The sequence below is a fragment of the Pleurodeles waltl genome, chromosome 1_1, assembly GCF_031143425.1.
Source record: "Pleurodeles waltl isolate 20211129_DDA chromosome 1_1, aPleWal1.hap1.20221129, whole genome shotgun sequence".
NCBI classification, from domain to species: domain Eukaryota; kingdom Metazoa; phylum Chordata; class Amphibia; order Caudata; family Salamandridae; genus Pleurodeles; species Pleurodeles waltl.
This window is the reverse complement of record NC_090436.1, coordinates 231,882,439-231,898,243: the sequence shown is the minus strand read 5'-3', so window position 1 is coordinate 231,898,243 and position 15,805 is coordinate 231,882,439. Positions and strand designations below refer to the sequence as shown.

The following is a 15,805-nucleotide window of genomic DNA, read 5'->3' as shown; positions in this document are numbered from 1 at the left end:
TCCACGGACGGAGGGTTAGCGGTTCCGGATTTTGAAGCCTACTACTTGGCGGCACAGCTCCAGTGGTTGTCGCAACGAATTGCGAGTAGAGTAGAACCAGAGACGAGAGTGAAACCGTTTACCCCACCAGGGACTAGAATGTTTGAAGTGTTATTGGGATGCCCTGGTGTTGGGAGGCAAGACCCTCCAGAATTAAAAATTTTAACTCAATGCTGGAAAAGTTTCCTCCGCAAAATTAAGATTAGGACCCCTTACTCCCCGGAGCTTTCTCTGTGGTCATTACGGGCTTTGCCTCATCGGGGTGATTGGGGGGGACTCCAGACTTGGGTAGAGGCTGGAATTCAGACGGTGGGAACACTGTTTAGAGAAGGGTCATTGATACCCTGTGAGACCCTCAGAGCAGAATTTGAGTTACCGAGAGGACATTTCTTACTGCATGGTTCACTTGCGGCCAGTATTCGCAAGCATTGGCGTGTAGGGATGGGTGAGCCTTCTGCACAAGCAACCTGTACATACTTGGCAAATTCTACCGGCAAATGTAAAGCAGTGTCAAACCTATACCGTAGGATTCCGGCTGATAAGTCCCTTCCCTTGTCCCAACTTAAAACGACATGGGGGGAGGACCTGGGGAATGACCTCTCTGATGGGGACTGGGGGTGCATCCTTGAGGGGTTCCCCAAAACGACCCGAAACGCCAGATTCAAGCTTATTAACTTCTATGTATTGCATCGGGCATACCTCACTCCTGGACTGATTAATAAGTACTTTGGAACGGAAAGTGCAGAATGCTCAAGATGCAGATTGGTGAGCGCCGAATTTAAACACATGTTCTGGGACTGTCCTTAAATGGAGGTATTCTGGGCGACAGTGTGCAGGATTGTGGCTAAAACCATAGGGAGGTAAACTCCTTGCACGATGGGCCATTGCCTGCTGGGGTGGTTCCCACATGTTGCCAAGTACAAGGTAACCAACAAGTTTCAAAATCTGGCCTTTGTATTGGCGAAAAGAGAAATCGCGATGTCATGGAGGAACCCAGTAGGCCCGAGAGTACCCCAGTGGACAAGAGAATTGATCAAATGGGCCGGTTGTGATTGGAGTGCCCTTCATAGAGAGGCCATGAGGGGACTGAGACCGCCGTAGGTGGCGCAGAGTTGGGAGCTAGTATTGGAAGCCCTTAAGAGAGGAAAGGCCAGTAGTCACGGACCCTGATGGAAGAACTGCTTGATAGGCCACTGAGTCACATTTACATCTCAACTACTGGGGGCTTCGCCTCGGGGCTACAGACGCAGAAGGTTTGGGTACGCTGAGGGAGTTTAATGCCTTCATACTTGAGGAGAGGTATCTCATACCCCAAGCACGACACAGTTAGACACACTGATGTTACTATACAGTACTGATAGGCTCACCTGTGGGAGGGGTCTAGGGAGGGAAGAGGGGAGGGGCGGGGGGAACTGTGGAGATCTTTGTTCATTGCAGAAACAGGATGTTATGGAACAGGATTGGACTAAGGCAATAGATAACAAGATTATTTTATATGGTACTGTATTATGTTCACCCACCAATGGTTAAATGAAACTACAATAAAATATGTTAAAAAAAAAAAAACACATCAAAGCACTTGTGCTCTCGACCTAAAAAGGATGTTTCTACTTTTCATTACTGGGTAGAAACCTGCTTCCTCTGCTTAGTTCTCACAAGAATTCCACCAAAGCAGGAAGAGAGCATGGACACCTCTATAGAAGACTCTCGTCCCAGCACCCTCAAGGCACCACTTTGCACGGACTCTAAATCTAAAGTTTCTAGAACCAATTCTGCTCAGGGCCAGACCTTGTGAAAAAAATATTTTGTTAAGGGATGCATGCCTGTTTTTTCATATTGTGCACTGTGGACGCCACAATTTTATCATAGCACATTGTGCTGCTTGCCTGACCTAATGCTCCCTACCATACTCCATATACAACATAGTGCCTCGTTCATGTTAAGTGTGTCTCTATAGTGCATTCCTACAACATGTATGGATCTATAGCACTTTTAAAATCTTTACAGTTCTTAGATTCTCATTGACCGGCATCAGAGTGGTCTATGCAGGGCCACTGAAATTATGCAGCAGGAGTGGAGCAAATTATGTGGCAGTGTTAAGTAAATTATGCGACAAGAAAAGGCAAATTATGTGGCATAATACAGTAGATTTTGTAATAGTATTACATCATCATTTCGTCATTTTAAACGTATTAACACTAGGCATTGGTTGCACCTCATTAGTACCAGTTTGACTCCCAAAGATAGCAATAAGCAACAGAAAGGTGACCAATCCAGCTTTGCAAAGAGCCTTCCACATGTTGCTGCAAATTTAGTAACTTTTGGGACTTTTGAGTTAAACACATTTTTTTTTGTTAAAATCTGCAGATTATGCAGCAGATGGTGGATTATGTGGCAAATGCGGTAAATCTACAATTATGTGAAAATCGCCGCAGCCACACAATCACATAATTCCAGTGGCCTTGTCTATGGACATTGATTTTCGGTGCATTACATATTGTTTAGGGGTGACTCGTAGTGATATATCATGATATGTCCTCCTGACGTATTAGCATCCTTCAAGTCCCTCAAGTGGTGTACATAACACATTGCATTGAAGAAACTTGTACTGTGGGGACAAATGTCTGGGGTGTGGTAGCTTTCAAGACAGATAATGTAAACTTCTGGGATTTCTCCCTCACCTATTCATATACCTTCGATTCTGTCTTCCCAGAATCCTTTGCCCAAACCAAGATTCCACAAAACACAATAACCTCGCCTTGCACTGTGGAAGACGGAAGTGTGCATAAAGTGTGCCTTCTCCTGGGGTGGACCAAGGATGTGTGGAATATATTACTGACCGCACCCACCGCTGTACATTGAGGTCACACAGTTTAATAATAAAAACAAGTCTGTGGGGTACAGTTAAAGATCATATCCCTCTGACCACCCTCCCTCCCAATGATCCATCTTCTTAAAAGACTTGTCTTCCTGGTATCCGTTGGTGGTCCAGTATCTTCCTCACTACCTGAGATGGTGGAAATGGTACAAACTGTCCCAGAAGCACGAGCCTTGCTCTGGCGCCCTTCACCCAGACAGCCTTCAGTGTAACAGCTTCCTCACAATGTGCCCCAGCATCTCGCCCCCTGAAAGGAAGCCACCACAGAGCACTTTTTTGTGTGGGACTCACGGGTTTATCTGATAGGGCTTAGGGTTTAGCCAAGCGTCCCTGCCCTATCTCAGTCCGTGGATCTCGGTTATTATGCAGCCAGAGCCCTCCCCCCCAGCACCCCGCCCCTTTCTTCCCTATCAAAGCGGCCATAAGCCCTTTAACAGATGTAGAGGTGCAATGGTTATAAGCAATAGCTGCACTCTCAAGACCTTCAAAAAGCAGGAGTAGGAAGCCACCGGGCATGCAGTGCTGACATATAGTATCCGGGCACAAGAGAAAACCCACAATAAAGAAAAAGAAAAGAAACTGCTGGTTAATACTCATACTGGGTGTAAAGGAAAAAAACAGATTAACTCATCTCAGCCAAAGTGCAAGGACAAATCGGGGGTGTCACAAACTGTGGGATTATGTGGCCTAGTGACGTGGCCTGAGAAGCCAGTGAAAAGGACAAATTAAGAGGCTCGAGCTATACAGCCAAAGAAACCGTTGTCGACAGCATGTGCCAGGCTGCTCACAAAATGGCAAAAAAAAACATTATTTTGCACCAAAGTCATAGCGTATGGATATGACTGGAAAAAAACAAACCATAACCATGGTCTAAGTTGACAAGGAAATGATACAAGCCACCCTGCCCAAGCAACGTCACTAAATGGAGGATTCTGGGCTTTCCCCCCATCGTAATCAGCAGTACTGTCTGCTTAAAACAGTCTTCCACAGAGAAACTGGCAATTATGTGTTTCATGTCATGTGCTAGGATTGTCTGTTGCAATTCCCACTCAAAAAGAACAAAATGAAAAGAAATACAGTTTTACATAAGTGGGCCGATTTAAAGCGCCACACCATGAGCATGAGTACACAAAAATAAACAAAAGTTTGCTCGCAGTCAAACGTATCGGCAGTTATGCAATTATCTATGTCACAGGGTCGATGTCATGCAAAGCACTCAACTACTGCCCAGCGAGATCGTGCTGCATAGGAAATAAAAATAAAAAGTAGTACAGAAGCCATGCAGAAAACATGGAGCCTTGTATGTTTTCGGTAGTTTATCTGTGCTGTTAAGGAGGGCTAAACACCGGATAAGGCATGACGTATGCGTGCCTTTCACTAATGAAATTATAAGAATTTTAAAAGGCAAGCCCACGAACCAACGAAACTGATGGGCATCACATGGGCATGGCTAAAAGCCCACAGAGAGATTACAACAGGGGCCAAAAAACAAGCACATAGGAAATTATTTTTAGTATTTAAAACATGACTTTCGTGGGACATAATGATTCAAAGCTACCAATAAATATTTTTCTGTATACCACCTAATCAAACCTATGAACACATCATAGCTATTCTATGAACTAGTTTTTAGGTCTCCTCTAGACTGCGCATGCACTGTCTCTGTGACATTTTCTTTTAACATACAGTGAACTTACTGCCCCCTCATAACTTACCATTTGTTAGCTTCAGTGTCACTTTCATTTGCTTCGCTCCCGTTTGTCATGGGATGCAGTTGTCACGTCCTCTTCTTGTGTTTGGTCCTCCCCAGAGCATGGGCCAAATACGTATTCATTCACTGTCGCTGGTTTTTTTCTTTGTGTTCATGCAATCCAATTGAGTGCTTGTGGTTTCAATCCATCTTCCATATCCTTGTCTATGTTGCTTCTATTCCCGTTCCACCCATCACCCTTCTATGTTGCTTCTTTTTATCTCCTACCCCGCTACCCTGTACTCTGTCACTCAACTTCACTCCACTTCATTCTATTCTACACCACTGCACTCTGCTCTGCACCACTTTACTCCACACCACTGCACTCTGTGTCACTGCCCTCTATTCTACACCACTTTACTATACTGCACTCTATGCCACTCTACTATACAACACTCTACACCACCACACTCTATGCCAGTCTGCTCTTCTCTGTATGCCACTCTACTATACACTGCACTGTACGCCACTCTACTCTGCACCACTATATGCCACTGCAGTTTATGCCACTCTACTCTACACCACTGCACTCTACACCAGTAACCTTTACTCTGCATTACTCTACACGACTGCACTCTACACCACTGCGCTTTATGCGACTGCACTGTGTGCCACTCTACTCTGCACCATTCTACACCACTAGACTTTATGCTACTGCAATCTATAATGCTCTACTCTGCATCACTCTTCTCTAGGCCACTGCCCCCTAGGCCACTGCACTTTATACCACACCTCTGTACTGTAGGCCACTGCACTTTATCCAACTGCACTGTACACCACTCTAATCTGCACTACTTTAATCTATGCTTCTATGGTCTATACCACTGCATTCCATGCCACTCTGCGTTTCTGCACTTGAGGCCACTCTACTCTACTCTGCACCACTGCATTCTAAGCCACTGCACTTTATGCCACTCTACTTTATGCCACTCTACTCTGCTCTACGCCACTGCAGTCTACGCCACAGCAATCTATGCTACTCTTATCTACTCTGCACCACTCTGCTCTATGCCACTGCACTCTACTCTGCACCAATCTATGCCACCACACTCTACACCACTGCACTCTATTCGACACCACTCTATGCCACTCTACTCTGCACCACTGCACTCAACACCACTCTACTCTGTCACTGCACTCTATGCAACTGCACTTTCCACCCCTGCACTCTACTCTGCACCACTCAATGCCACTGCACTCTACACCACTATACTATGGATGACTCTACTCAGTGCCACAGCACTCTATGCCACTGCACTCCATGCCACTCTACTGTAATGTGCGCTATGCCACTGCACTCTTTAATACTATACTCTACTTTGCACCTCCCTACACCAAGGCACTGTGTGCCATTGCACTCTATGCCACTGCACTTTATGTCACTGCACTCTACAAAAATACATTCTGTACCACTCTATGCTACTGCCCTCCAGGCCACTACACTTTAACTTATACCACCTTACTTAAGGCCACTGCGCTCTACACCACTCAACTTTGCACCGCTCTTTTCAATTGCAGTTTATGCCACTGCACTCTACACCACTTTATTTGGACCCCTCTAACCTAGGCCCCCACACTCTATGCACCTGCACTCTACTCTACATCACTTCACTATATGCCACTCCACTCTATGCCAGTGCACTCTGCCACTCAACAATACTCTACACCACTCTACTCTGCATCCCTCTGGTCTATGCCACGGCACTTTACCCCATTTTACTCTACTCTGCATCACTCTACTCAACACCACTGCATGTTATTACAATGCACTCTATGCCACTGCACTCTGCTCTACATCATTGCACTTTACACCACTCTACTCTGCACCACTGCACTCTATGCCACTCTACACCACTGCTGTGTATGCCACTGCAGTCTATGCCACTCTACTCTGCACCACTCTACTGTATGCTGCTGCACTCTTTGCCACTGTACTGTACTATGCTCCTCTCTACTTGAGACCACTGCACTCTACACCACTCAATTCTGCACCACCCCACTCCATTACATTTCATGCCACTGCATTCTACACTGCTGTACTCTGCATCACTCTACTTTAGGCACCTGCACTCTATGCCAATGCATTATATGCCACTCTACTGTATGTCGCTGCACTCTACCCCACTGAACCCTACTCTGCACTGTATGTCACTGCACTCTACACTAGTGCACACTGCCACTCAACTCTAAAACACTCTACACCACTTTGCTCTGCACAACTGCGCTCTAAGTCACTCTACACTATGCCACTGCACTGTATACCACTGTACTCTATGCCACTCTAAGCCACTCTACTCTATGCAACTGCACTCTAGTCCACTGTACCCTACTCTGCATCACTCTGTTCTATGCAGCATTCCACACCACTGCACTCTACACTATTGGACTATCACCACCGCACTCTACATCACTCTACTCTACTCTGGACCCTGCACTCTATGCCAATGCTCCCTGTGTCACTGCACACCACACAACTCCACTTCAATGCACTCTACTCTATGGCACTGCACTCTACACCACTCTACTCTACTTTGCAACACCCTACTATATGTCACTGCACTCTATACCAATGCACTCTATGCCACTTTACTCTACTCTATGCCACTGCACTCTATCCCAGTGCACTATACACCACTCTAATCTGCGCCACGCCATGCCACAGCATTCTACACCATTGCACTCTACAACACTCTACTCTATGCCACTGCACTCTATGTGACTGCACTCTACTCTGCACCACTCAGTTCTACAGCACTGCACTCTGTGCCAGTCCTTTCTACTCTACTCTGCGCCACCCCACTCTACTCTTTGCCACTCCACTCCATTACACACCACGGTACACCACTCTATGTTATGTCACACCTCTCCACACTGTGCCACTCTACCCCACTCCACACAATGACTCTACTCTACACCACTCTACTCTGTGCCAGTCTATTCTATGCCAGTCTATTCTACCCACATTGCTCTGTGCCTCTCTACTCTACATCACTCTACTCCACGCACTGTGCACACCTCTACTGTATGCCACTACATTCTTTGCCACTTTACTCTACTCTATGCCACTTCACTCTAACCCAATGCACTATATGCCACTCTAATCTGCACCACTCTACACCTCTGCACTCTACACCAATTGCACTCTGCCTCACTCTACTTTACTCTTCAGCACTCTATGCAACTGCACTCTACTCTGCACTCCTCTCTTCTACAACACTAAATTCAATGCCACTGCACTCTATGCCAGTCCATTCTACTCTGCACCACTCTACTCTACTGTGTGCCACTGCACACCACTCTACGTCACTCTACACTATCCCATGCCACTCCACACTGTGCCACTGTACCCCACTTCACTCCACACAATACCTCTATCTATGCCACTCTACTCTATGCCAGGCTACTCTATCCACTTTGCTATATGCCACTCTCTTTATGCCACTCTACTCTACACAACTCCAAGCCATTCTATTCCACTTCACAGTATGTCACTGTACTCCACTCTATGCCACTTCACACCACTCTACGCTAAGCCACTCCACTGTACGACACTCCACACTACACCACACCACTCTAGCCCACCCCGTCCACTCTACATCACCTTACTCAACTCTACAGTATGCCAATCCACTCTGTGCCACTCTGTGCCACTCTATGCCACTCCACTCTACTCTATGCCACTCTAACCCATGCCAGTCCACTCTACTCTATGACACTCCACTGTACACTACTATTCCACTGAACTCTATGCCTCCCCACTGTACACCACTCCGCACCACTCTATGCCATGCCACACCACTCCACTCTATTCTTCTCAAATCCACGCTCCAGTACAACATGGCTGAAAGATATTGACAAAGCCAGTAACTTTTGCGTACGTTTTGGCATAGCCAATGCTTCTTGTATTTGCTGTCTAGAGTTAATTATACTACAAGCCTTCCATTAGGATGAGAAATATAGAACTATCAACCTTATCATAATATATGCATTCACACTCATGGAATCCGCCAGTACTATTATTTCAAAAGTAGAGTCAAAGCAATATGATGAAAAAATGTGCATGAAGTAATACATTTTAAATTTAACTGCTTTTTAAAATAAATAATTCCACAGATGTTGAAAATTAATAACTAATAGAAATTCATGAATTGACGAAAGATAAAATGTATCATTACAATAATATGAAAAATATAATTGTTTGTAATTTTGTTCCCTTCTAATCTTTTAGGTGGACTACCTGGCATCTCCTCTCAAACCACAGCTTGGAGTCCACAATCTCTAGCTTTCGGGCAGCCTGCTGCCATGCTTACTGGTTCAGCGATGGCCACCCAGACTGCAGGCTATAATCAGCAGGGTGTGTTCAGTGCTCCAGTGCCTGGATCTGGATGGAATCAGCCACCACAGTTTGGAGCTTCAGCAGTAAACCAACCTCCTATCACATGGAATCAATCTACCCCAGTTCAGCCTAATGTGTGGACTCAGCACGGAACCATGGGCAACCCTTTCAATCAGATGAGCATATATACTTCGCCAATGGCCCTCTCAATATCTCCTTCACCCATGTTAGCATCTCCTCCTCAGCCACCACCAAGACCTTTGCCTCAGAAAGAGACTCCTAAGAAGGAAAGTGATGCTTTCACTGCCTTAGATCCACTTGGAGAAAAGGAAAATAAGAATGTCAAAGAGTTGTTTAAGGATTTCCAAATGACAAAGCCTCCAGCTGTTCCTGCGAGGCGTGGAGAACAGCAGGGCAGCTCGGGTGGTGCTTCTGGTTCCTTTGCCAACTATTTCAACAGCAAAGTAGGAATTCCTCAAGAAACCAACGACCATGATGATTTTGATATTAATCAACTTTCTGCTAAAATCAATGGTAATACCATTTTATTTTATATGTTTAACTAACTTTACATTTAAATACATCCGAGTGGTAATTGTGGTTTTGTAAACTTATTTGTGTTACCTCATCCGTAACGTGTGTTGTTGACAGTGGCATAGCCCTAACATACTATATCCAAGATACCATAATTTAAGAAGTAACGTATTACACAGTTGAAGTTCTCAGAAAGGAAACATATTTTCGTTTAGAACCTCTAAAGTTCAAACTAGGAATTCTTATTATTTTAGGAATAATAATTGCTCCATGTACTGCACCTCCCGTTAAGCCCTCCCAGTGCAGCTTTCGAATACTTAGGCCTTCATTATATGGGCGGGCCTCCAAATTTCGAACCCTATTAGGAACACACACAATAATTAACTACACCTCACTGTTAAATATTGGCAAGTCAAACCTGCCAGAATTTAATAGGTGAAAAATGGCCAGTAAATGACTGGCCATGCATATAACACTATACAAGTGTTCTGCCCCAAGTTTGCAGGACAAACTCAGAACAGGCAATCATTTTTGATCCCATTAAATTCCGAACATCTTAGTGTGAGATTTTATTGAGATAATTATCATATCCAAATCTAGTGCACAAGTGGGTGAATAAATAAATTATTGTTAGAATGTGTTAGGGCTTGTAGTGTAGTACTGTGATAAAGATCACAATATAAGGTTGATGCAGATTATCTTAAAAGGAAAGGAAATCAGTAGATCACTAAAACATTTTGCAAACACTAGAGGGCCATTTGTGTATGATATTACTATTACTCATGGATGTTCAGGATCATTCATGACTTCATACATGTACCCAATTGAAAAATGTGTAATTAAAGTTAGTAACAGGTAGTTCCTTTTCTCTGGAGTGGTGGGCATATCTCTTCCATGTTTAATGTCCCCAGCTCCCATTGCCATTTTCTACGGTAATGGCTATTGCCACATTGAACTGAAATAGTGGAAAAAATTAAAATTCTGTTTGGTATTTTAAAAGACTCTTGGCCAAGCAAATAGATTTTATGTAGCAGATAAGTAAGTGAAAATAGGGCTATGTGGCATAATGGGCTATATGCAAAATATTAATCTAGTAAAATAACCACTCTTTTAAATTTAGTGAGGAACTGAACAGTAGTGTCATTTGTAAACATTTCAATATAATGAGTTCCAGTGGTGATTATTTCTAGTTCGTCTGCACCACCTCCTGAGTCTGAAAACCATTGCCTCAATCATACTTCCACAACCCACAAAGAGATCATGATTTATATTACATTGTTTAAATGGTATCTTACAATGGTTATACCATGCTATTTGTCTAGCAAATATAAACGTTTTCCAATTTTCATTGTTGGTAAGCCTTGTACTAGTGTATGTAATGTTTTTCAGAGCCACCAAAGCCTGCACCAAGACAAAATAGTTTTCCTGCTTCCAAAGCTGCTGAAATCAATTTTGAAAACCCATTTGGAGCCGACCTTTTCAGCAACTCTACAAAAAACCCTGTGAGTACTGAACCAAACTTGTTAGATAATTATTCACAAAAGCCTTTCAAACGTATACCTTTATTAGGAAGTGGAATATGCGGATCAAGGTATGGCAAGTGGGTCTTAATAGAAGAACTTTATTAGAATGAGTTTATCAAAAAGTATACCTTTATTAAGAAGTGGATTATGCTGATCAAGAGATCAAGTTTTAGAAAAACTTTATCAGAATGATGTTTATCAGAAAATGGTGTTTTAATATCATAAGTCCATAGCCTTGCTTCTGTCAATAATAGTTTGCATACAACGCAGCCATAGAGCATCTAAGAGCATAAATACATGTGTTAGCTGCTGTGCTGTATATAGCTACCGGCTATAACTGAATGTTGCTAGTGTTGTAACTAAAGACGTCTTTGGTCTTCTATGCAAATTTCTCTGTGCACAGTAAACATACTGATCAACAATGGCATAATTGCTGAAACCGTTATAAGTGGACAGCAGAATGATAGACGCAGAAAGCCTAGATTACCTGGTGATCTCCGCAATGGAACCATCATCAGGCTCATGGGTGAAAGACAAAAATATGAGTGTAATTCACCTACAAAAGATTAAAAGTATGAATGAAGTTGTGTGATTCCGTCTGAATGTACTATGCATTTTTTGTTGTTCATAACACAAATGTAATGATATGCCTGGAAGGCGAAGTCAGGCACAGGTTACCAGGTATACTGTTGCGCCTTTCATCTGACTTTTTAAAAGCTGCATAGTCCCCCATGAGCAATTGTACATAGCATACAATTCCACACAGTAGCAGGGACAGCCAATGTGCAGAAGCATTTTTTTTCTTTTTTTCTCTTTTGGGAAAACATTTCACCCAGTAGAGAAGGCCTAGAATACCTGAGGTGATTAATTCCCCTTACCATCATTGATGGGACTGAAGATGTGATGGCATAACTTCTGACCAAATCCAGGGTAGGAAAGTGCAGCATTTCCATCTGTGAATCGCCACAGACATGCATGTGTGGGTGTTCACAAGCTTGCAAGGCAAACCACACACCAGGTAATGCTCACTTTCCATCTGTTAGACTGGGCATCCTTGGCGTGGTCTCCCCTAACCTTTTGCCTCTGCTTCCTAGGTTGTTTCTATGTGCTGGACTCTGTTTTTTCTGTTTTGTTTGCTCTGGACACCTTACCGTTGCTGCCCAGTACTAAAGTGTAAGCGTTCCCTGTGTCAATTATATGTGTAATTAACTTTTCATGATTGGCATATTTGATTTACTGGTAAGTCCCTAGTAAAGTGCACTAGAAATGCCTAGGGCCTGTGAATCAAATGCTACTAGTGGGCCTGCAGCACTGGTTGTGCCACTCACATGAGTAGCCCTGTAAACATGGCTCAGACCTGCCACTGCAGTGTGTGTGCGTGCAATTTTAAACTGCCAATTCGACCTGGCATGTGTATCCCTTTGCCAGGCCTAAACCTTCCCTTTTTCTACATGTAAGGCACCCCTAAGGTAGGCCCTAGGAAGCCCCAGGGGCAGGGCACAGTGTATGTTAGAGATGGGACATGTACTCATGTGTGTTACATGTCATAACAGTGAAATAATACTAAATTCAGTCTTCATTGTTACAAGGCCTATCTCTCTCATAGGGTAACATGGGGGCTCCTTTTAAATATTATTAAAGTGCAGATTCCTTTAGAGAACAGATCGAAATATGGAGTTTAGGGTCTCTGAGCTCATAATTGAAAATGCATCTTTTAGTGAAGTTGGTTTTTAGATTGTTAGTTTGAAAATGGCACTTTTAGAAAGTAGGCATTTTTTTGCTTAAACCATTCTGTGACTCTGCCTGTTTATGGATTGCCTGTCTAGGTCAGTTTGATAGTTGGGCTGTTTGTGAATCTCCTCTAGACAGTGACACAAAGGGAGCTGGGGTGTAGCCTGCATATCCTGATGAGCCATCTGGACTGGAGGGAGGAGTGGTCACTTACACCTGAATGGGCTGTGCCTGCTCTCCCACAGTGCAGTCTCCAACCCCCTGGTGTGTGTCTGGGACCTGGCCTGGGCAAGACAGGATCTTGTAAACAACAGAGACTTTTCTTTGAAATAGGCCTACTTCAAAGGCAGAAAGGGGTATAAGTATTGGGCCCAAAAACCCTGAAAATCAGATTACTTCTGGAACCAAGAGGAACCTCTGCCAAGGACAAGAGCTGGAGGAGGAGTATTGCCCATTTGCCTGTGACTGTGCATTGCTTGGTTGGCCTGCAGTAACTGCTTCTTCCTGAGGGAGGACAAAGACTGACTTTTGAGTGACTTCCCACTGGTAAAAAATCTCCAAGGGCTTGACCTGAGCTTGCCTCCTGTTGTTGAAGCCTCAGGGACATCAAAGACTTCTCTCTGCCAGCACCTGGACTCTCTGCTGAGACTCCTGCCCTGTCAAGTGGTCCCCTAACCTGTGGAAAAGGACAGAAATCCACGCACAGACCGCCATGCGAGGAAACCTTTAATGCACCATTCGCAATGCGGCTGATAAACTAAGCACACCCGGCCTTGCATCTAAAACCGACGCTCTACCTGCATCGTGGCTGGGAGATCGACGCATCACGGCTGCAGAAATGATGTGCAACATGTGCTAGCGGCTGATAACGACGCAAGCCCCACGCAGTGCGGTTTCCTGATACCATGCGACTGGACTTCAATGCAACATCGTTGGGCATGAAAAATCATCAACGCAAAGCCTGCCCGGACCCAAGGTGCCCGCCTGGGAATTGACGCATCGCTTTCTTGTGGGAGAGAAGAAACGATGCACACCAACCCGACCGGAGAAGGAACGACGCACGGTCTCACTTGCGAGTGAGAAATAGACGCATCGCTGGCCTTTGTCAATGCCAGCTCACATGTGCGGCTTTATTTTTTACACTATCCAGGTACTTATTGTAACAATAGCATTCTCACTGTTTTCTAAGGATTAAGGGCCAGATGTAGCAAAAAAGCAATTTGCGACTTGCAAATTGCGAGTCCCTGCGACTCGCAATTTGCAAGTCGCAAATTGCTATGCAGTACGGTGTCTCAGACACCGACTGCAACTCGCAATGGGGTCGCAATGACCCACCTCATGAATATTCATGAGGTGGGTCGCAAATTGCGGCCCCATTGCGAGTATAGGCACTCGCTAACATGGAGGCCTGCTGACGTCAGCAGACCTCCATGTTAGCGACCTGCTTTTAAATAAAGCAGTTTTTTTTTTTTGAAATGTAGCCCGTTTTCCCTAAGGGAAAACGAGCTGCATTTCAAAAAAATCCGAAACCTTTTGTTTCGGTTTTTTCAGGGCAGGGACTGGTCCCTTGGACCACTCCCTGCCCTGAAAACAATTTTTGGGGTCCAGTCTCAAACTGGAAGGGGTCCCATGAGGACCCCTTCCAATTTGCGAGTGGGTTACCATCCACTTGAAGTGGATGGTAACTTCGACTCCATTTGCGACCGCGTACGCGGTCGCAAATGGAGTTGCATACCACTGCGACTCGCAAATAGGAAGGGAACACCCCTTCCTATTTGCGATTCGGAAATGCATTTTGCGAGTCGGTAACGACTCGCAAAATGCATTTCTGCATAGGAAACACGCATTTGCGAGTCGCAAACGGCAGATTTTGTCGTTTGCGACTCGCAAAGTGTTTCCTACATCTGGCCCTAAGACTCTTATTCTTTCTAAAATTCATATCTTGACTTGTGTATGTTGGATTTTTGTTGTTCTGGTCTTGCTTGATTTAGATAAATATTACCTATTTGTCTAAACTGGTGTGGAGTCCATTTTGTACCACCAACCAAAGACCCCATTTCTAACACCATCCCTTATGAGGGCATTCATTCCTACTCCAGATTTCTCTGCAATTGTGGCAGAGAAATCTTCAGTGGTACACCTATTTACACCTGCTAGGAGTTCTTTTTGTGAATTCCTGGCAGTTGTTAATGAGCTGTTTATGAATTGTGCCCTGCATGCAGATATCACAAATACAAAGCTGTCTCCCTGTTTCATGGGAGAGCTAATTCTTCCTCTTTTCACTTCATTTGCTGCGAAAGTATAAATTGTAAAAGTTATAAAATGTAGAATCTCAAAAGTAAGCTCTGTGTCCGTATTCAACAGAGTCCTGTGCCACAGCAGCCAGCACCTTCGATTCCATTCCCGGATCCTTTTGGAAATCCATTTGCATGAAATCATCTTCAACTGTAAGTAAAGCTGCTTGGTTTCTACATATTGCTTCCTCTAACACGTGCTGTCAGTTCTCAGAAGGCAACAGATTTACAAGCAGCTGTCCAGTAATTTTCAGCAGATTCAACTTTAATGTTTTCTTTTGCTTTCGCCCAACAAAAAGCTAATCCAATTTCGGTAATTCATCTTTGTTGATTGTGGGCAGACACAGGAAGAACCAACTGCTAGGACACAGTACTTTATAAGAAAGTTAGAGTTCCATACTATTAGGCAGATAGGAAATTTGGGGCATAATTGGGATTAGAAGTAGTGAGAAAATATGACTGAGATTGGCAGGTAAAACCTACCTGAACTTGTGCATGGAAACGTTACTGCATCTAGGTTTTGCGTCTCGAAACTGTGAACAGCATGCAGTATTATTATTGCGTGCCCACATTCCAAGGTGCAGAACTGTTGAAAAGTGATGTAATACCGCACTTAGTAAATACAGCCCCCTACAGTATTGTATTTGCTGTGTGTGGTTTTACCACTCCCACTAGTGTCCTTAAAGGATATGCATAAGAGAAAATAAAGTGTGCCTTTGT

At 44.2% G+C, this 15,805-nt stretch overlaps 1 protein-coding gene across 4 annotated transcripts in view; it reads left to right on the top strand.

The window, feature by feature from the left end:
- DAB2 (DAB adaptor protein 2) overlaps window positions 1-15,805 on the top strand; it is a 241,488-nt gene that overhangs the window by 220,350 nt on the left and 5,333 nt on the right. For all 4 annotated transcript variants that reach the window (XM_069221367.1, XM_069221377.1, XM_069221372.1 and 1 more), the window contains 3 exons: window positions 8,896-9,537; window positions 10,927-11,039; window positions 15,156-15,238. In XM_069221367.1, coding sequence (XP_069077468.1) covers window positions 8,896-9,537; window positions 10,927-11,039; window positions 15,156-15,224 — 824 coding nt within the window. In that variant the 3' untranslated portion in view covers window positions 15,225-15,238. The remainder of the gene's footprint in view (window positions 1-8,895; window positions 9,538-10,926; window positions 11,040-15,155; window positions 15,239-15,805) is intronic.